At 44.5% G+C, this 20,681-nt stretch overlaps 1 protein-coding gene across 4 annotated transcripts in view; it reads right to left on the bottom strand.

Annotated features, from left to right (window-relative positions):
* Positions 1-20,681, bottom strand: part of LOC140403055 (serine/threonine-protein phosphatase 2A 56 kDa regulatory subunit gamma isoform) — a 291,236-nt gene that overhangs the window by 182,821 nt on the left and 87,734 nt on the right. Inside the window, exon 1 of one of the 4 annotated variants that reach the window (XM_072490731.1) lies at positions 3,453-3,658. The exons of 2 other annotated variants lie outside the window; for them this stretch is intronic. In XM_072490731.1, coding sequence (XP_072346832.1) covers positions 3,453-3,546 — 94 coding nt within the window. In that variant the 5' untranslated portion in view covers positions 3,547-3,658. Of the gene's footprint in view, positions 1-3,452; positions 3,659-20,681 lie in introns of those variants that run through there. One more of the 4 variants, XM_072490727.1, reaches the window with a different exon arrangement.

Raw genomic sequence — 20,681 nt, 5'->3', positions numbered from 1 at the left:
TTTTAAAAAATAAATTTAGAGTACCCAATTATTTTTTTCCAATTAAGGGGAAATTTAGTGCGGCCAATCCACCTGACCTGCACATCTTTGGGTTGTGGGGATGAAACCCATGCAGACACGGGGAGACCCCCCCCCAATCTTCTCTTCGCCCCCACGGCCTCTGGTTCTCTCCCCCCCCCCCCCCCCCCAAATCACACACACATCTCGGCCTCTGGTTCCCCCCCCCTCCCCCTCCCCCTCCCCCCCCCCCCCCCCCCTCACACACACACCTCTGCCTCTGGTTCTCCCCCTCCCCCACACACACACACTCACCTCGGCATCTGGTCCTCCTCCACCCACTTCGGCCTCTGGTTCTTCCCACGTCAGCCACTAGTTCCCCCCCCACCCCAAACTTACTGGTAGGGGGCTCCTTGAACCCCCCTCACAAGGGCAGGGCACCCCCTTCCTTCCAGGTGTGGGACAATTTCTTGAAGACACAAAAGCTGAACAGTATATCGTTTATTTTACAAAAAACTCAAACTCTAGGTATATATTTAGATATGTCATAAATATCCATTTCCAATGTTGATCAACATGCTGCACATAATTACATTTTTTTTGGTACATTATTTGTTAAAATTTGGGCAATACCCAGGAGGCTGCCTTCAACTTTTTTTTAACCTCAGCATTATTTCAATTGTTTCAATGTAACATATCGTTCTGGGAATTTAAGTCATTGTACCATTTCTGATTTGAAATGCTTGCCATAACCTTTCAAACTTCCCCGAGTATTGGGGAGGTCTAGGATCGGAAGGTGGCAGTTAGAAAGGCTGCAAGGACATCCAGTCAATTTAATATCAGTGGTGGTATTAAAATAATTAGGAATTAGGCACGGAGGTTCAAGTTAATCAAGGAGAATTTCTAAAAGGTAGATTTTATGCTCTCATCATGCTTGACCAATGGAAATGATTTTTTTTGTTTGTTTGTTTTAAAATTTAGAGTGCCCAATTCTTTTTTTTTTTACGATTAAGGGGAAATTTAGCGTGGCCAATTCAGCTATCCTGCACATCTTTTTGGGTCGTGGGGGTGAGACCATCGCAGTCACAGAGAGAATGTGCAAACTCCACACGGACAGTGTCCCGGGCCGAGATCGAACCCGGGTCCTCAGCGCCGTGAGGCAGCAGTGGTAACCACTGAGCTACCATGCTGCCCTCAGAAATGAATTTTTAATCAACAGAAATTTAAAGAAGTTTGAATGTGGTCTATATGGATTTTAAGAAAGCGTTTGATAAAGTGCCACATAAAAGACTGATTAACAGAAGAGGCTCATGGAACTGGCAGGCCAGTATCAACTTGGATAAAAATTTGGCTTAAATACAGAAAACAGGGATCTGTAGCAAACAAGTGCTTTTCCAGACGGGTGGACGGTACTAAGTGGTACAGAGTGGTGTAAAATAAATGTACATTTCTTGGATGTTGGAAGGGAGTAAAATTCAAAATTTATCAAAGATACCAAATTTAAGAATTATATCAACTGACTGCAACAGGATATAGGTTGGCTAACAGACAAGTGGCAGGTAGAATTGCAGAGAAGCACGATGTAATACATTTTGGCAGAGGATTTTAACTAACAAGGTTACTTTGGAGAAGCTGGAGTTATTCTTTTTGAAGCAAAGGAGGTTGATGAGAGATTTGATAGCGATGCACAAGGTCATGAAAGATAAGATAGACAAAGATAAACTGTTCCCATTAGCTGATGGTACATGGACTAGGGGACACAGATTTAAAGTCCTGGGCAAAGTTCAGGGGGATACAAGAAATAACTTTTTTTTACTCAGCAAATGTGTGCCCTGAAACTTACTGCTTATATGGGCGGAGGATGCAAAGGTGGTCACTGATTTCAATAAGAAATTGGATGGGGAGTTAAATAAACTGATTGGATTGCTCTTCAGAGTAGGCATGAGCGCAATTCTACACAGAGTGATAGGTTGCACTAAAAAGGGCTTTCACTACCTGTAAAATACCATGCATAACTGCAGTATTCAGAAATTACAAATTGCTCTGCACCTGAAGTGTCGAAAATCCTAGTATTTGTAATTGTAGCTAAGTATCACACAGCACCCACGTGTTCTTTAGACAAAGGTATGATGAGAGAATGTTCTACACTAATGCTAACATACTTTCCACAGATTTGTTCTTTGATTCAAACATTTACCAACAGGTCAAATACTGTAATACTTATTTGCTGTCATTTCTAGCATGTTACTTAGGGCTTGCAAAGACCATTGCAACTTCTGACCACAAATTAGGTAATGAGACTGGTAAATGTCCACATCCTGAACTGAGAAAGTAGCTAAAGCTTGTAACATGAGACTTGCAACTACCTGCCATCACAATTAATAATGTAATTGTTTAATTCTAGCACAAATTTTGGCTGGAAAATGTGCAGCAAATCTTACAAAATGCTTCAGTGTTTTAAAAATACAATTCCCTTCTGTAGCAATTACTCTCAGGGGTAGCCTTCATAACCATTGGACTTGGGTCATCAAATTGACACTAATTAGATCTAAAACTAAGGTGCAAAGAAAAACTAACAAAACAAGTTCAAAACATCATGCATTATGAAAATGGCATTTGCTGGAAAAAAAAACTTTAATGAGCAAAGATAGTTTTAACAAGTAATTATAATTAGCACCTCTATATGTGAAGCACTGAATTTTAAACTTCCAGAAAAAAAATTACAGACAACAGGATGTTGGAAAATATTTTAGCGCATATCGAATAAACATGAATCTTAAAATAGGGAAGTTTCCTTTTCTAATAGGCTGCTAAATTCTAAAAGTAGCTTTCAAATACTTGGCTAATTATAATTCCTGGATATGTCCCCTCTTGTACAAACGTTAAAAAAATCAGCAAGTAAAACACGAGCTGCAAATAAATTCAGCACAGTACACATCGACATTTTCTCGGGTTATTAATACAATCACTCGTTATGTAAAGCAATGAGGTTGTTAAAAAAAGTCGAACTGAGTCTCCAGTTTTTAGAATATGTAAGCGGGCAAAAGTTGTGTTACAAAACAACCTCCGTGAAGAGCCAAAATTGGGCCAATGCCCAGCCCCCAACAATCATTCAACCTCTCCGAAAGGCTAATGACCTCACTTCCTTTGACATCAGCATGCTGGACTGGGGGATGGGACAGTGACAGCAGAAAGCAGTGAACCCAGTTCCAAGATTGGTGGGAAATGCTTCAACGAACTCAAGCAGACTCACCAATCGTACAACTGCAGCCTATTACCAGGTTTCTCCTTTTATTTTAAGGAACAGCAAAAGAAAAGCCTTCGGAACAGAAACTGTTCAACAAAACGGCTCTACAAGAGCGCATTTCCTTTATTTCTAATCTCACCGCACAAAGGCTCTGCACGAACACATAAGCAAAGCGAAACATTCCACTGTCGTACACATTATAACCTACCTCGAAAATGTAGAAGGCCCGTGGGCTGGAAAGGCCCATTCGAACTGGCTGCATCCACCACCATCCTGCTACCAGGTCTGTTACATGTCAACATCTAGCCTATACCAGCAGAACAAGCTGTTCCTTAAGGCAAGAAACCAGCTTCCATTTTAGCACAAAACACTCAGAAAATGAAGCTACACCGAAGGGAAGAGGCTAGTTAGTGATGTCAGCAAGCCGCAGAAAGCTGATTGGATAGTAATGACTACATAAAATGACACTAACAAACTGCAAATAGAAAAACATTTCTGATTGGCCATCACTGGGCATTAAGTGTATACATTGATCAGATTACTGTTCAACTCTGTTCATTCCCTAGGTTTAATTAGGAGCAAGCAATAGTTCCTTCAAAATTAAACACACACAGATATGTGTATTTAGAAATCACATTCGAATCTTGGGTATGTTACACAGCAAATTTTGTATGGCACCTTTTTTTAATGTCCCTTCCCTTGCTCATTTCAAATAAAAATGAAACTAGTTCGTATATTAATAAATCCTTTAATTAGATCACCATACATTTTATCAGTATGGGGAGGTTGGAGCCACCATTTAAAAGGTGCTGTGTAAGTCAATTTGGATTTGTCAATGCCCAGGTCAAGCAAATTAATTATTTTTATGCAATGACAGCCTGACATGACTACAATGCCTTTCCACCATCTGAGGAGTGGTTCAATTCCACTAATTGTTCCACCTTCATCTGTGAAGACTATGGCACCCATCCACCACCTTAACCATTCATTCCCCCACCACTAGCACACAGTGGCTGCAGCTTGTCGTATCTACATGATGCACTGCAGCAACTCACCGAGCCCCTTCCAAACCCATGACCTTTACCACCAGAAGGACAATGGCAGCAGATGCATAGAAATACCACCACCTTCCAAGCCACAAACCATCCTAATTATATCACTATTTCATGTCACTGGGTCAAAATCCTGGAACTTCTGAACAACACTGTGGGTATTCCTACAGCACAGGGACTGCAGCAGTCCAAGAAGGTGGTTCACCACCACCGTGTCAAAGATGTGGAGATGCCGGCGTTGGACTGGGGTGAGCACAGTACGAAGTCTTACAACACCAGGTTAAAGTCCAACAGGTTTGTTTCGATGTCACTGTCATGGTAATCTCTGCAAGACGTGCCAGATCATCGACATGGATACCACTATTACACGTGAGAACACCACCCACCAGGTACGCGGTACATACTCGTGCGACTTGGCCAACGTTGTCTACCTCATACGCTGCAGGAAAGGATGTCCCGAAGCGTGGTACATTGGCGAGACCATGCAGACGCTGCGACAACGAATGAACGGACATCGCGCAACAATCCCTTCCAGTCGGGGAACACTTCAGCCTCTGATCTCCGGGTAAGCGTTCTCCAAGGCGGCCTTCAGGACCCGCGACAACGCAGAATCGCCGAGCAGAAACTTATAGCCAAGTTCCGCACACATGAGTGCGGCCTCAACCGGGACCTGGGATTCATGTCACATTACATTCATCCCCCACCATCTGGCCTGCAAAATCCTACCAACTGTCCTGGCTTGAGACAATTCACACCTCTTTAACCTGGGGTTACCCCATCTCTGGATCTGTAAAGATTTAATCACCTGCTAATGCTCGCATTCCTAGCATTGTTTGGCATCTTTAAATTTGTCTATATATGTGTTTCTGGAACAGACCTCTTCATTCACCTGAGGAAGGAGCAGCGTGTCAAAGATAATTAGGGATGAGAAATAAATGTTGGTTTAGCCAGCAATGCCCACATCCCATGAAAAAAGCCAGGCATGCTAGCTGACTCAGACAAGCTGAAACAACATTTGTAGATATTTAAATCATAATCACGTGGAGTCGCCCAAAACCAACCAGTGGAATAATGGTGCCAATTATCTCCCAGTCTGAAATACATCAATCCACCACTTCCAGTCCACTACATATCACTCGCATGAAACGGATATGCGAGTTTCATATCCGTAATGCCATTTTCTCCTCAATTTCATAGACTTCCATTTCATGAATAAACATATTGTGTGGCACTAATTGGAAAAAAGAATTGGGTACTTAAATTTAAATTTAAAAACAACCTGCTTCTTTCATCCACACCCAACCCCAACTTCAAATTTTACCTATATAACGCAATTAAAATTTGTTCTCCTGCTTTTCTTAAAATAATCGTGAAATAACAGTTGCAAGTGCGAGAAGCTAAAGGCAAACATTCCAGCACTTCAGCTGACTGAACAGTACAATGCATCCTGAAAATTGGGTACAAAGCACATACTCAGACTGCACAATCTAAATTCAACTAACCAAATCATAGCTCTGAGCAAAAATATCAATGTTAGCCCAGCTTTTGTGAGTACTCAATGACAACATTAAAAGGAATCAATACAATGGATTAATTGAATTGTGTTATTGAAATATTTTTTAAAATATTTTGTTTCGAATATGAACAATGGACATGAGAAATTTCAGTTAGTGAGAATAAAATAGCCAATATCTTCAGTATGTATTTGGGAGTGATATGTAGGAGCATTATAAAACTACATGGTGATGGAACAAAGAGCCATGGCAAGGCATTGCTCTGATCAACACCGGAAATGCTAAAAGGGGCTTCAAAGAGCCCCTAGTATCACGCCAGGCAGTGTGGAAGGTTTAGCACCATAATTCAAATTCTTGTTTACACAACAGTTTTCAAAAGGAATTCACAAGAACTTTAATGCACTCTGGATATATATGCAAACATATGGCAGCAATGAAATGGACAGTTTTATATCAAACAATACATACGTTATACAAATTCTATTCAGCTATGATTCCACATTTGACACATGCAAACCATAATAGCATAGAGGAACATAGAAACAAGGAGCAGGAGTAGGCCATTCAACCCTTCGAGCCTGCTTCGCCATTCAATCTGATCATGGCTTTTCTTCCCTGGACCCACTTTTGCCAACCGGCCGACATTCAGGACCCACGTCGGACGACCTTCGCAACACACACCATGGTCGCTTACCTTTAATGTGAAAGGGGAGCCTGCTTGGTCCTCGTAATCTCCCCATCAGGTTCACAGGAGTAGAGGGCAATGCGCACATCAGGTGTAGACTTCAGACAGTTCTTTTGTGCCATCTTCATCTTTGTGATAATGGAAAATCCATCCGCGCACATGTAGGTTGTCATGAAGGACAATAGCAACAAAATGCTTGTTTTACTCAGCACTGAATTCTTCTGGGAGATGCTACTCCAGAATGCAAACAGCCTAATGGGCTTTGTGCGTTTTTTTAACGTGTTATCACAGGTTAGGTACAGTAGCGTACTTTTTTATTTGGAGTAAGCTGTAAGTTGATAACTGACTCCTAGGTCTCAACCTCAAATGGAATTTTTCACCCACCACTTCTCTTTCAAAATCTGAAACTTCACATCTCATTTCCTAGTACTTTCCTGCTTATAACACACATAGTCTTTGCACCTTCATTTGCATTGGCACAATTGACAAAACCAAACCTTGAGAAATCTTCTTTATACAGCTTTATTCCCAAGTTACGTTTCTTCTTTGTAGGCTGTTAACCAGGAGCCCTGGAAGCTCTGTACAGAGCTAACACTAGCACTGACCTTTCCGGCTGTGGACTCTCCAGGGCAACTCTCTCCAGCAGATTCAGTTGTGAGATCCTGGCCAGAAGATACACCGCCTATTTTTGTCTCTGGCCTTCTCTTATTTGTAACGAGACAAATCATCTGCACAGTCCTCTTGCCTTGCTTGCCAGCAGATAGAAAATGGAAGAAGCTCCATGGTGATTTGGCACCAAAAGCATGTACATTGCCAAAAGCTTGACCTCACGTATACGTGCAGGGTGCATGACAGCTCACTGCTGCCTCTTCTGGCCGGCAGACTGCACACAGCCGCATTTTGTTCTTAATTCACCACGTACGACCCGCACTTTGAAAAACCCTGCTCTAACTCAATGCCACACTCTCCCCATGCCCCTTAATGGCTTTAAAGTCTAGAAATATATTTCTTTCTTAAATTTATTCAGTGACTCTACAGCCTTCTGTGTTAGAGAATTCCACAGGTTCACCACCCTCTGAGTGAAGAAATGTCTCCTCATCTAAGTCCTAAATAGCCTACCCTGTATCCTGAGACTCCTTGTTTTAGACACCCCAGCCAGAGATAGCGCAGTGGTATTTTCACTGGACTAGCAATCCAGAGACCCAGGGTAATGCTCTAGTACCTGGGTTCAAATCCCACCTCAGCAGATGGTTAGATTTGAATTCAATATGTTGATTGTCATAAAAACCCGTCTGGTTCACTGATGTCCGTTAGGGAAAGCAATTGGCCACCCTTATCTGATGTGGCCTACATGTGACTTCAGACCCCACAGCAATGTGGCTGACTCTTAAATACTCTCTGAAATGACCAAGCAAATAATAAATGCTGGCCCAGCCAGCGACGCCCACATTCCCCGAACGGATGTTTGTAAAAAATCCACTCTCATTCTTCTAAATTCCAGTGAATACAGGCCCAGTTGACACAATCTCTCCTCATACAAAAGTCTTGCCATCCCAGAAATCAGGCTGGTGAACCGTCACTGCGCTCCCACTTTGGCAAGTATATCTTTTCTAGATAAGGAGACCAATTCGGTACACAATACTCCTGACGTGGTCTCACCAAGGCCCTCTACAGCTGCAATAAGACATCTTTGCTCCTGTATTCAAGTCCTCTTGCAGCGAAGGCCAACATATAATTTGCTTTCCCAACTGCTTGCTGTACTCGCATGTTTGCTTTCAGTGACTGGTGTACAAGGACACCCAAGTCCCTTTGTATGTCAACATTTCCCAATTTTTCACCATTTAAATAATTCTCTGCCATTCTGTTTCACTACCTGAAATGGATAACTTCACATTTATCCACATTAAACTGCATCTGCAACTCAACTTGTCTGAATCACCTTGAAACCTCGTAACATCCTCCTTACCACTCACATTCCCACCAGGTTTGGTATCGGCAGTAAGCTTGGAAATATTACTTTGGTTCCCTCATCCAAATCATTGACGTATCATAGAATTTACAGTGCAGAAGGAGGCCATTCGGCCCATCGTGTCTGCACCGGCCCTTGGAAAAAGCACCCTACCCAAGCCCACACCGCCATCCTCCCTGTAACCCAGTAACCCCACCCAACCTTTTTGAACACTAAGGGTAATTTAGCATGGCCAATCCACCTAACCTGCACATCTTTGGACTGTGGGAGGAAACTGGAGCACCCGGAGGAAACCCACGCAGACACAGGGAGAACCTGCAGACTCCACATAGACAGTGACCCAAGCCGCGAATCGAACCTGGGACCCTGCTGCTGTGAAGCAACTGTGCTTGTTAGACGTTTTAGTTGCTGTGAAATGAAGAGTCTAAAGTTCTTGTTCCTTTTCACCAAACACCATTTATTTCACTTCCACAGCCTCTGCACAAAACTCTTAACAACACACCACCTGACAGAGGCCATCTGAAGCCCCATTACATATCAGTGTCAATTAATGGATACTTAACATAAATGAGACAACTAATTGCAATGTCTCTTAACCCATTACTTAACAGTCTCCCCTTCCTTGGCGAAAAAAAATAATTAGGTGAAAACAAAATTTCAAGAAACTCAAAAACCCACACATGATGTTCCCCCCCCCACTTTTTTTTTGTTTGGACGAGAAAGAAAAAAAAGTAACAGAAACAAGCGCCCTTCATTAACAATATCCAAAAGTTTCTGTGAACTCGCCCCTCTTTTCGTAAAACAGTCTGACGTTGATAGCTCCTGTCGATCCATTTAATTTTTGTTATTTCCCCTCTGTCCAACATCTGCTTCAAACTTGCGATGTCTATCCGTAACCTCTTTTCATTGACACTTTTTGTAGAGTGCACATTTTCCCCACAGGGATTTATTGTCAATGTGACAGTCAATAGGTATATTACCCAAATCCCCTAATCCCAAAATTTCTATCAATATCATACATATATAAAAAGCCATATCCACCGCCTCTACAAGGCTTAACGTCTCAGCAGCCAAAGTGCTTTTTACCACTCTCCTTATTTTCTTTGTTTCCCACACAAGTGGGCAACATTTACCATTGTTCCCCAAAATGAAAATTATAAAACCTCCTGCGCTTGAAACCCCATCACATGAATTTGCGTAGGACGCATCACTATGAACTATGAGTTTCAAGTGCTTAAGGTCGCCTAAAACCGGGAACTTCAAAAAACACTCCTGCATTTTTAGTTTGGCCAATGCTTTATTTGCTCTTATTAAGTCTTCCACTTTGGGATCATTCATTTTTGTACTCAACTCTAAGACATCAAAACTCACGTCCGGTCTAGTCTGTCTACCTAACCAGTTCAGTTGCCCAATTAAACTTCGCAGTTGCTCTTTTTCTATCTTTGAAACCATTGCGTCTTTTTGTGAAACTCGGCCACGACTAATTGCTATTGGGGTGATGCTTTCCAAATAAGATTGCTGACGTAAAGTTGCCCCTAACTTAGTCTGTTCAATTTCCAGTCCAATATATTTAAATGCACCGGAAGCCTGACTTCCAACCCTGAATTCTTTCCTCAAACCAGAGATTACAATAGCTTCAAAATCACTAGACCCTCCCTACAAAAAATCATCGACATGCATCATAAAAATGCCAGAAAGATTTCCTTTATACTGCCAGTAAAACATTGCAGGATCTGCTTTCAACTGGCAACAGCCTAACTTTAACAAAACTGACCTTACCGAAAAATACCAGACTCTAGATACATCATTTAATCCATATACACATTTGTTCAACTTCCAGAGTACCCCTTCTGTGTTAGCTGCTTCTTTAGGAAGACGGAGAAAAATGTCTCTCTGGAGCTGATGCCCCTGCAAAAAGGCAGCTTTTATATCTATAGATTTACATTCCCATGCCTTTGTGGCTAATACAGCCAAGAAGATCTTTAAAATAACCTTTCCTGCTGTAGGTGAATCTACCCGTAAATCCTGATCTTCTAAGTTTTCTTCAAATCCCCTTGCCACGAGCCTGGCCATTGCCTTATAAGTTCCATCCGGAAGAACCTTTTCTGTGCAAATCCATCTGTGGGATAGAGCTCTTTGTCCCCTATCCGGTACTTCCATGTATATCCCAAATTCACTCCAACTATGCAATTCTTGCTGTTTAGCTTAATAACTTTTTCATCTAATTTATTTGAAGCCACCAAAATCTCATGTGCATGTGGGCTTCTACTCCTATTACTATTCGTAGTCTTACTCATGTTCCGAGATCATGACAAACTACGTCCCCTCTCCCACCTGGTATCTCGTTCTGTACTGCTACTGCTTGATCTTTCCCTTCTGCTGTGCGATGTCCTTTCAATAGTTCTCGACCTTTTCCTGCGGACCTGTTCACTATCCGATGTACTATCTGAACTGGCACTGCGTTTCTGTGCCCTCCATTTTTGAACTTCGTTTTCCCAATCCATTGTCTTGACTCCTTCCCCTGAATGCTGTACATTCAACCAATGTTTATACTTTCCAGTGGCCTTCCCTGCTCTACTAATAACAGTTGTATCCTTCCATTGACTAGAGCCTTCAGGCAAGTATGTCACTTTTGTACCAACCTTTGGCAGTTGCCCTTTCGGAAAAATGGCATGTTTTAATTCACCAGAAGTGTTGTGTTCCTCCACAGAAACCCTGTCTATATCAGTTGATTGGTCCTCATAGTTCTGTAACACATGCGTACCAGATGACTCTGGTTCCTCGTCATGTCTGTCTGCTCTTGTCTAAATTTGAAAATTTGTAATCTGTACCCATTATACTTGATGAATGGACCCTAACAGGTTGATTATCATGTTGCAAAATGATTGTTTTGCCATCTATGCCTATGATCTTCCCTGGGCCTTTCCATTCATTAGAATTGTCTCTCTTATAGTATACCATGTCTCCTTGCTGAAAAACGGCATCTGATGGCCGTACGTTATTTCTTAAAGCTCTGCGAATTCTTTCAGAGACTTCTGCTTCCAAAAAAGCTTTTCTACCGCTATGTAATGCATTTAAATGTTCAGCAAAATCAGAGCTAATTGTAGTCCCCTCCAAAGCTGGAGGCCGGTCATCCAAAATGGATGGAATTTTAGGATTTCTACCAAACACTAATTGATAAGGTCTATAGCCGCCAACCATCTGCAATGAATTCTTTGCATGTATTTCCCATGCTAAAGCTGAATTTAGCCTGCAATTTGGTCGATCTGCCAACATTTTCCGAAGCATGTCATCGATGACAGCATGATTTCTTTCACAGACACCATGACTAAATGGGCTTTCTGCAGCCGTATTCATAACTCTGATATTCATGTTTTCACACATATCCCAAAACTCATCATTAGCAAATTCTCCCCCATTGTCCGGAAGGAATTTTGCCGGTGAACCCATTCCTGTCCCTATCCATTTTTCCACGATTTGATCCAGAATTACTCTCTTTTCTTTACTTCGTACAATCGTTGATTGACTAAATCTGGTTGCTAAATCTACAAAATAAATATATTATTTGCTTTATCCCAGTTCTTAAGGTCCATGGCCACAATGTCGTTAAAATCCCTGGCCAAAGGTAGGGTTACTATCGGTCGTGCTGGTTTCCTTCTGTACTCCTGTTCTATCAGTTTAGTATAGTCGTCATCCCTTACCCCTGCATCCTTTAATAACATTTTCAGCCTCCGAGGAGACGGATGTGCAAATTGCCTTTGCAGTTTTAATACCACAAGCTTTTTATCAGCTAAAGTCCCATTTTCAACTGCCATTAACACATCCTTAACCACTCTACTTGAAAAATTATTTGTCAGTAATGGAATACAATAGTGTCCTGACTGTGTAAATTGTAAGTCCACAGTCTTTCCAAAAACTGTTGCCTTATCCTGTTCCATCTCCAGTTTCATGTGTGCTTTCTTCATCGATGGTCTGCTCAGAAGCAAAGGTATCTCACTTGATACAACATCCGCGCTAATGAAATGATTCTCTCCGGCAATATTGCAAGGGATCACCACTCTTTTCAGCGACTTCAGAGTATTATCATCCCCAAACCTGAAACTTGTGGAACTTTCAAATTCCTTAACCTTGTTACGATTTTCAGCATTCAAAGAGTCCAGGTAACATTTTAACCAGTCAATTACACACACAGTAGATGTGCAGCCACTGTCCAATACAGCACAGTTGAAGGATTCTGCAACCAACACCCTCATTACCAGCGTAAAACTGCTTGTCAATAGGACAATGCCTTCTTTCTGGTCACTATCTTTTTCCCCTTCGGACTCTTCCGTGTCATGTGTCGCTTCAAACACTCTATCATAACGAGTTGGACAGTTGAAAGCATAATGGTATTGAGAGTCACATCGAAAACATTGATTTATCATGCCCTGTGCATTTCTGGGGTTCATCTTCCTATTGTAGGTTCTAACTGGGTTTCTGTCTTCATAATTTCCTTGTCTCGGTCTCCGTCTATAGTCTTGAGCCCTGTTCGTAGCCATACGATTTCGCCATCCTGTTACTAGTGTATCTTCCATATTCTGCCTTATTGCAGGCTGACTTATTTGGGTCATCAGAGCCATTGGAATCGAATGTTTCCCCAGAAATTTTTGTAAAGCTTTTGTCATCTGTTCGAATAAGGTATCCTTATCAGTAAACTGAACTCCTGTCAAAACTAGGAGCCTATCCATGTTGCTCACTCTAGCACAGTCAAGTAATTTAAAGGCCAACACAGACTGTGGAAATTCCAGATTGTGTTTCTGCAGCCTTTTATATAGTCTGCCAAATTCCATTATATAGTCTTCCATGGAGATATCCTCCATTTTCCGGAACTTATCAAAATCCGACCATGCTTCATACGCACTTAACAAGTCATCTTTCTTATAAATCTTATCCATATAATGTAATAAAGTCTCCAGACCTTCTTCTGAGTCCAACTCTTCCAATTCCAGCTCAGAAAGCACTTTGTTTCGGATTTTACTGCCATATGGTAGAGAAAGAGCCAATGCCTTGTTTTCTCTTTCCCAAAGCAGTTACTTTAGTCCACATAACTACTGCACTTCTCCATTGGTCGTACGATTCCCTTTCAGAAAATAGAGGATAGTCATATCCAGCCATCTTTATCCTGGGTTCAGCCATGTATCTTTTTTTTCCCTTCTCACTCACTCCTTGGTTTGATCAGGAAAAGTTGTATCTTTCAAACCTTCACATTTGCACAGCAACCATCCTCTGCTACCATTGTTCAATATTTTAGTTGCTGTGAAATGAAGAGTCTAAAGTTCTTGTTCCTTTTCACCAAACACCATTTATTTCACTTCCACAGCCTCTGCACAAAACTCTTAACACACCACCTGACAGAGGCCACTCAGTGTCAATTAATGGATACTTAACATAAATGAGACAACTAATTGCAATGTCTCTTAACCCATTACTTAACAGTGCTAACCACTATGCTACTGTACTGTATATTGTGAACAGCTGAGGCCCAAGCAGTGATCCCTGTGGGATCAGTCACCACCTGCGACTTTGAAAAAGACCCATTTATTCCTACTCCTGTCTGTTAACCAATTCTCAATGCATGCCAACATATAACCCACAATCCAATGTGATTTAATTTTGCACTCACGTCTTAGAACAAAGTAAAGTACAGCACAGGAACAAACCACGCTGCCGGTCAACTAAAACCTTTTACATTTCTAAGGCTCGTATCCCTCTATTCACATCCTATTCATGTCACCCTTAAACGTCACTATTGTACCCGGTTCCACCACCTCCTTTGGCAGCGAGCTCCAGGCATCCACTACCCACTCTGAAAAAAACTTTCCGGGCACATCTCCTCTAACCGTTACCCCTCGCACCTTAAACCTTTGTTCCCTAGTAATTGATTCTTCCACCCTGGGAAAAAGCTTCTGACTATCCACTCTGTCCATGCCCCTCATAACCTTGTCGACTTCTCACAGGTTTCCCTCAATCTCCGTTGTTTCAGTGCGAACAAATCAAGTTTATCCAATCTCTACTCATAGCTAATGCCCTTAATACCAGGCAGCATCCCGGTAAACCTCTTCTGTACCCTCTCCAAAGTCTTCACATCCTTCTGTGAGTGTGGCGACTAGAATTGAACACTATATTCCAAGTGTGGCCTAACTAAGGTTCTCTACAACTGCAGCATGACTTGCCAATTTTTATACTCAATATTCCGTCTGATGAAGGCAAGCATGCCGTATGCCTTCTTGATTACCTTCTCCACTCGTGTTGCCACTTTCACTGACCTGTGGACCTGTACACCCAGATCCCTCTGCCTGTCAATGCTCTTAAGGGTTCTGCCTTTTACTGTATATTTCCCATCTGTATTAGACCTTCCGAAAAGCATTACTTCACATTTGTCCGGATTAACCTCCATCTGCCATCTCTCCACCCAAGACTCTAACCGATCTATATCCCACTGTATCCTCATCACTATCCACAATTCCACCAACCTTTATGTCGTCCACAAACTTGCTCCAAATCATTTATATATACTACAATGGATTGGATTGGATTTGTTTATTGTCACGTGTATCGAGGTACAGTGAAAAGTATTGTTCTGTGTACAGTCCAGACAGATCATTCCATACATGAAAAAAACATAGGGCAAACATAAATACACAACGTAAATACATAGACACAGGCATCAGGTGAAGCATACAGGAGTGTAATACTACTCAGTAGAGAAGATGTGTGAAGAGATCAGTTCAGTCCATAAGAGGGTTGTTTAGGAGGCTGGTAACAGCGCAAATTAAGTTGTTTTTGCATCTGTTAGTGTGTGTTCTCAGACTTTTGTATCCCCTGCCTGATGAAGAAGTTGGAAGAGTGAATAAGCCGGGTGGGAGGGGTCTTTGATTATGCTGCCTGCTTTCCCAAGACAGCGGGTGGTGTAGACAGAGTCAATGGATGGGAAGCAAGTTTGCATGATAGACTGGACTGTGTTCACAACTCTCAGTAGTTTCTTAGTCTTGGGCCGAGCAGTTGCCATACCAGGGCTGTGACGCAGCCAGATAAGATGCTTTCTATGGTGCATCTGTAAAAGTTGGTAATGTGGACATGCCGAATTTCCTTAGTGTTATAACCTGCCTGCTTACCATTGGCTGGGGACTAATGACAATCCCACAATCCTGTGGGAGTATGAGCTTCCCCAATGAGGGGGGGGCGGAGAAACCATTAGTAAACTCCATGTATAAATAAAGCTGGCCAGTTTGGGACCAGCAGGAAGGAGTGTGCAGCAAGGGAAGTTGCTGCTGCTGTTTATATATATATATATATATATGTTATTGTAAATAAATGTTATTACTTTGTATCCTTAAAACTCGTGCTGGATTCTTCGTGGCCCTTACAAAACTTAGTTTCCTGAGGGAGTATAGGCGCTGCTGTTCTTTCTTAGCATCAACATTGGTGGACCAGCTTCCGGGTGCGGCGATGACCAGCTGAGTCGCACGTTTCGGCAGCTCTCGGTGAAACGGACTTTTGGGCTCTTGATAGGAGTCCCAACGGCAATTTTGACGGCTAAAAACACTGTGCGGTAAACCAGAAGGGAATCCCCCCTGGATACGGATGAAAAAAGGAGAAAGTGGCCGGATTGCAGTGGATCTTTTAGAACAGCGGCAAGGAAGGCCAGCAAAAACCAAGATGGCGTCGGAAGGTGGCAGTTTAACATGGGGCCCTGAACAACAAGAGTTCTTGAAATGCTGTGTGGAAGAGCTCAAAAAGGAAATGAAGAAAGAGCTGTTGGCCCCGATACTACAGGCGATCGAAGGGCTAAAGGAGGAACAAAAGATCCAGGAGCGGGAGCTTCGGGTCGTGAAGGCAAAGGCAGCCGAGAATGAGGACGACATACCTGGTGGTGAAGACGGAGATGCATGAGGCACATCAGAAACGATGTGTGGAAAGGTTGGAGGCACTGGAGAACAACGCAAGGAGGAACAACTTGAGGATTCTTGGTCTTCCTGAAGGTGCGGAGGGAGCGGACGTCGGGGCATATGTGAGCACGATGCTGCACTCGTTAATGGGAGTGGAGGCCCCGGCGGGTCCGTTGGAGGTGGAGGGAGCATAGCGAGTGATGGCGCGAGGACCGAGAGCAGGAGAAATTCCCAGAGCCATAGTGGTGAGATTCCTCCGTTTTAAGGATAGAGAAATGGTCCTTAGATGAGCAAAGAAAACTCGGAGCAGTAAATGGGAGAACGCGGTGATCCGCGTTTATAAAGACTGGAGTGCGGAGGTGGCGAGAAGGAGGACGAGCTTTAATCGGGCCAAGGCGGTGCTTCATAAAAAGAAGATAAAATTTGGAATGCTGCAACCGGCAAGACTGTGGGTCACATATCGAGGGAGGCACCACTACTTTGAGATGGCGGATGAAGCGTGGACTTTTATTGTGGAAGAAAAACTGGAATGAGCGGGTTATTAAAAAGAACGTTTGAACAAAGTGGTGGGGCGAATGTGGGGGGCGAAGAGGGGGGTTAAAAAGGGGGGAAAGAGGAGTTTTATGTACTAATCCTGCGATGTGGTAACTTTTCTCTCTTCCACAGGTGGTGATGGGGGAGGAGGGGAGGTGGAGGAGATGGGGCATTGGCCATTGGGGGCGGGGCCAAGGGAGAAGCGCAGGCTTGGTTCCCGCGCTATGATAATCATGGCGGGAATAGAGAAGCAGGAAGGAGGGGGCGTCGCACGGTGCGAGCCGAGGTCACGGGGGGAAGCCGAGGTCGGCCAGAGTTTGCTGACTTCTGGGAGCAACATGGGGGGAGTAATTCCGCTAGCGGGGGATCTAGCGGGGGGGGTGGGAGGGGGGAATTACTGGGTTGCTGTTGCTGGGGAGAGGGGGGAGCTGGTATGGGAGGGGATGGGCGGGGGGGCACTGCCTGGGGGAGATACAGCTGCGTGGGAACCGGGTGAGGAGCTGGAAAAAGGGGGTGGCTAATCGACAAGGGGGGGGGGGGGGGTAGGAAGCCCCCCAACCCGGCTAGTCACGTAGAACGTGAGAGGGCTGAACGGGCCGATAAAGAGGGCACGGGTACTCGCACACCTTAAGAAACTTAAGGCAGATGTGGTTATGTTACAGGAAACGCATCTGAAACTGATAGACCAGGTTAGGCTACGCAAAGGATGGGTGGGGCAGGTGTTCCATTCGGGGCTAGATGCGAAAAACAGGGGGGTGGCTATATTAGTGGAGAAGCGGGTAATGTTCGAGGCAAAGACTATAGTGGCGGATAACGGGGGCAGATACGTGATGGTGAGTGGTAAACTACAGGGGGAGACGGTGGTTTTGGTAAACGTATATGCCCCAAACTGGGATGATGCCAATTTTATGAGGCGGATGCTAGGACGCATTCCGGACCTAGAGATGGGAAAGCTGATAATGGGGGGAGATTTTAATACGGTGTTGGAACCAGGGCTGGATAGGTCGAAGTCCAGGACTGGAAGGAGGCCGGCAGCAGCCAAGGTACTTAAAGATTTTATGGAGCAGATGGGAGGCGTAGACCCATGGAGATTTAGCAGACCTAGGAGTAAGGAGTTCTCGTTTTTCTCCTATGTCCATAAAGTCTACTCGCGAATAGACTTTTTTGTGCTGGGAAGGGCGTTGATCCCGAAGGTGAGGGGAACGGAGTATACGGCTATAGCCATTTCGGATCACGCTCCACACTGGGTAGACTTGGAGATAGGGGAGGAAACAGGAGGGCGCCCACCCTGGAGAATGGACATGGGACTAATGGCAGATGAGGGTGTGTGTCTAAGGGTGAGGGGGTGTATTGAAAAGTGCTTGGAACTCAATGATAATGGGGAGGTCCAGGTGGGAGTGGTCTGGGAGGCGCTGAAGGCGGTGGTTAGAGGGGAGCTGATATCAATAAGGGCACATAAAGGGAAGCAGGAGAGTAAGGAACGGGAGCGGTTGCTGCAAGAACTTTTGAGGGTGGACAGACAATATGCAGAAGCACCGGAGGAGGGACTGTACAGGGAAAGGCAAAGGCTACATGTAGAATTTGACTTGCTGACTACGGGCACTGCAGAGGCACAATGGAGGAAGGCACAGGGTGTACAGTACGAATATGGGGAGAAGGCGAGCAGGTTGCTGGCACACCAACTGAGGAAAAGGGGAGCAGCGAGGGAAATAGGGGGAGTGAGGGATGAGGAAGGAGAGATGGAGCGGGGAGCGGAGAGAGTGAATGGAGTGTTCAAGACATTTTATAAAAAATTATATGAAGCTCAACCCCCGGATGGGAGGGAGAGAATGATGGGCTTTTTGGATCGGCTGGAATTTCCCAAGGTGGAAGAGCAGGAAAGGGTGGGACTGGGAGCACAGATCGAGGTAGAAGAAGTGGTGAAAGGAATTAGGAGCATGCAGGCGGGAAAGGCCCCGGGACCGGATGGATTCCCAGTCGAATTCGTAGAAAATATGTGGACTTGCTCGCCCCGGTATTGACGAGGACCTTTAATGAGGCAAAGGAAAGGGGACAACTGCCCCCGACTATGTCTGAAGCAACGATATTGCTTCTCTTAAAGAAGGAAAAGGACCCGCTACAATGCGGGTCCTATAGACCTATTTCCCTCCTAAATGTAGATGCCAAGATTCTGGCCAAGGTAATGGCAATGAGAATAGAGGAATGTGTCCCGGGGGTGGTCCACGAGGACCAAACTGGGTTTGAGAAGGGGAGACAGCTGAACACGAATATACGGAGGCTGTTAGGGGTAATGATGGTGCCCCCACCAGAGGGGGAAACGGAGATAGTAGTGGCGATGGATGCCGAGAAAGCATTTGATAGAGTGGAGTGGGATTATTTGTGGGAGGTGTTGAGGAGATTTGGTTTTGGAGAGGGGTATGTTAGATGGGTGCAGCTGTTGTATAGGGCCCCGATGGCGAGCGTGGTCACGAATGGACGAGGATCTGCATATTTTCGGCTCCATAGAGGGACAAGGCAGGGATGCCCTCTGTCCCCATTATTGTTTGCACTGGCGATTGAGCCCCTGGCAATAGCATTGAGGGGTTCCAGGAAGTGGAGGGGAGTACTTAGAGGAGGAGAAGAACACCGGGTATCTTTGTATGCGGACGATTTGTTACTATATGTGGCAGAAATAATGCGGATACTTGGGGAGTTTGGGGATTTTTCAGGGTATAAATTGAACATGGGGAAAAGTGAGTTGTTTGTGTTGCATCCAGGGGAGCAGAGTAGAGAAATAGAGGACCTACCGTTGAGGAAGGTAACAAGGGACTTTCGTTACCTGGGGATCCAGATAGCCAAGAACTGGGGCACATTGCATAGGTTAAATTTAACGCGGTTGGTGGAACAAATGGAGGAGGATTTCAAGAGATGGGATATGGTATCCCTATCACTGGCAGGGAGGGTGCAGGCGGTTAAGATGGTTTTAAAAGGATTGAAAAGAGCATCATGGGTTTTGTGTGGGCCGGGAAGACCCCGAGAGTGAGGAAGGGATTCTTACAGCGTAGCAGGGATAGGGGGGGGGGGGGGGGCTGGCACTACCGAGCCTAAGTGGGTATTGTTGGGCCGCTAATATTTCAATGGTGAGTAAGTGGATGGGAGAGGAGGTGGGAGCGGCGTGGAAGAGATTAGAGAGGGCGTCCTGTAGGGGGACTAGCCTACAGGCTATGGTGACATCTCCATTGCCGTTCTCACCGAGGAACTGCACCACAAGCCCGGTGGTGGTGGCATAATGAAGCACTTCATAATGATCGAATGTCAAGGTCACCAGACGATAGACGTTGAGGCACGAAGCCTGGTTCTTTTTTGGCGGCGGTATGACGGTGGTCTTCTTGAAGCAGGTTGGGACCTCAGAACGGCGTAGGGAGAGGTTGAATATGTCCACAAACACATCTGCGCGGGGTCTGAGTGCACGATTAGGGACTCCGTCGCTTTTCGAGGGTTCACTCTCAAGAAGGCCGATCTGACTGCGGAAGCTGCGACAGTGGGTATGAGTGTGTCCAAGGCTGCTGAGGCAGTTGACAGTGGTTTGATGGTTTCCTGCTCGATCCGAGCGTAGAATGCGTTGAGTTCATCGGGGAGGGATGCTCTGCTGCCAGAGATTCTACTCGGCTTTGCTTTGTAGCCCGTTATGTTGTTTAAGCCTTGTCACAACCAATGCGAGTCCGTGACGTTAGTTTGTGACTCTAGCTTGGTCTGATATTGTCTCTTAGCATCCC

The sequence above is a fragment of the Scyliorhinus torazame genome, chromosome 2, assembly GCF_047496885.1.
Source record: "Scyliorhinus torazame isolate Kashiwa2021f chromosome 2, sScyTor2.1, whole genome shotgun sequence".
Taxonomy (NCBI): Eukaryota; Metazoa; Chordata; class Chondrichthyes; order Carcharhiniformes; family Scyliorhinidae; genus Scyliorhinus; species Scyliorhinus torazame.
Note: the sequence above shows the minus strand (reverse complement) of the source record. Positions and strands in the feature narration are given on the sequence as shown.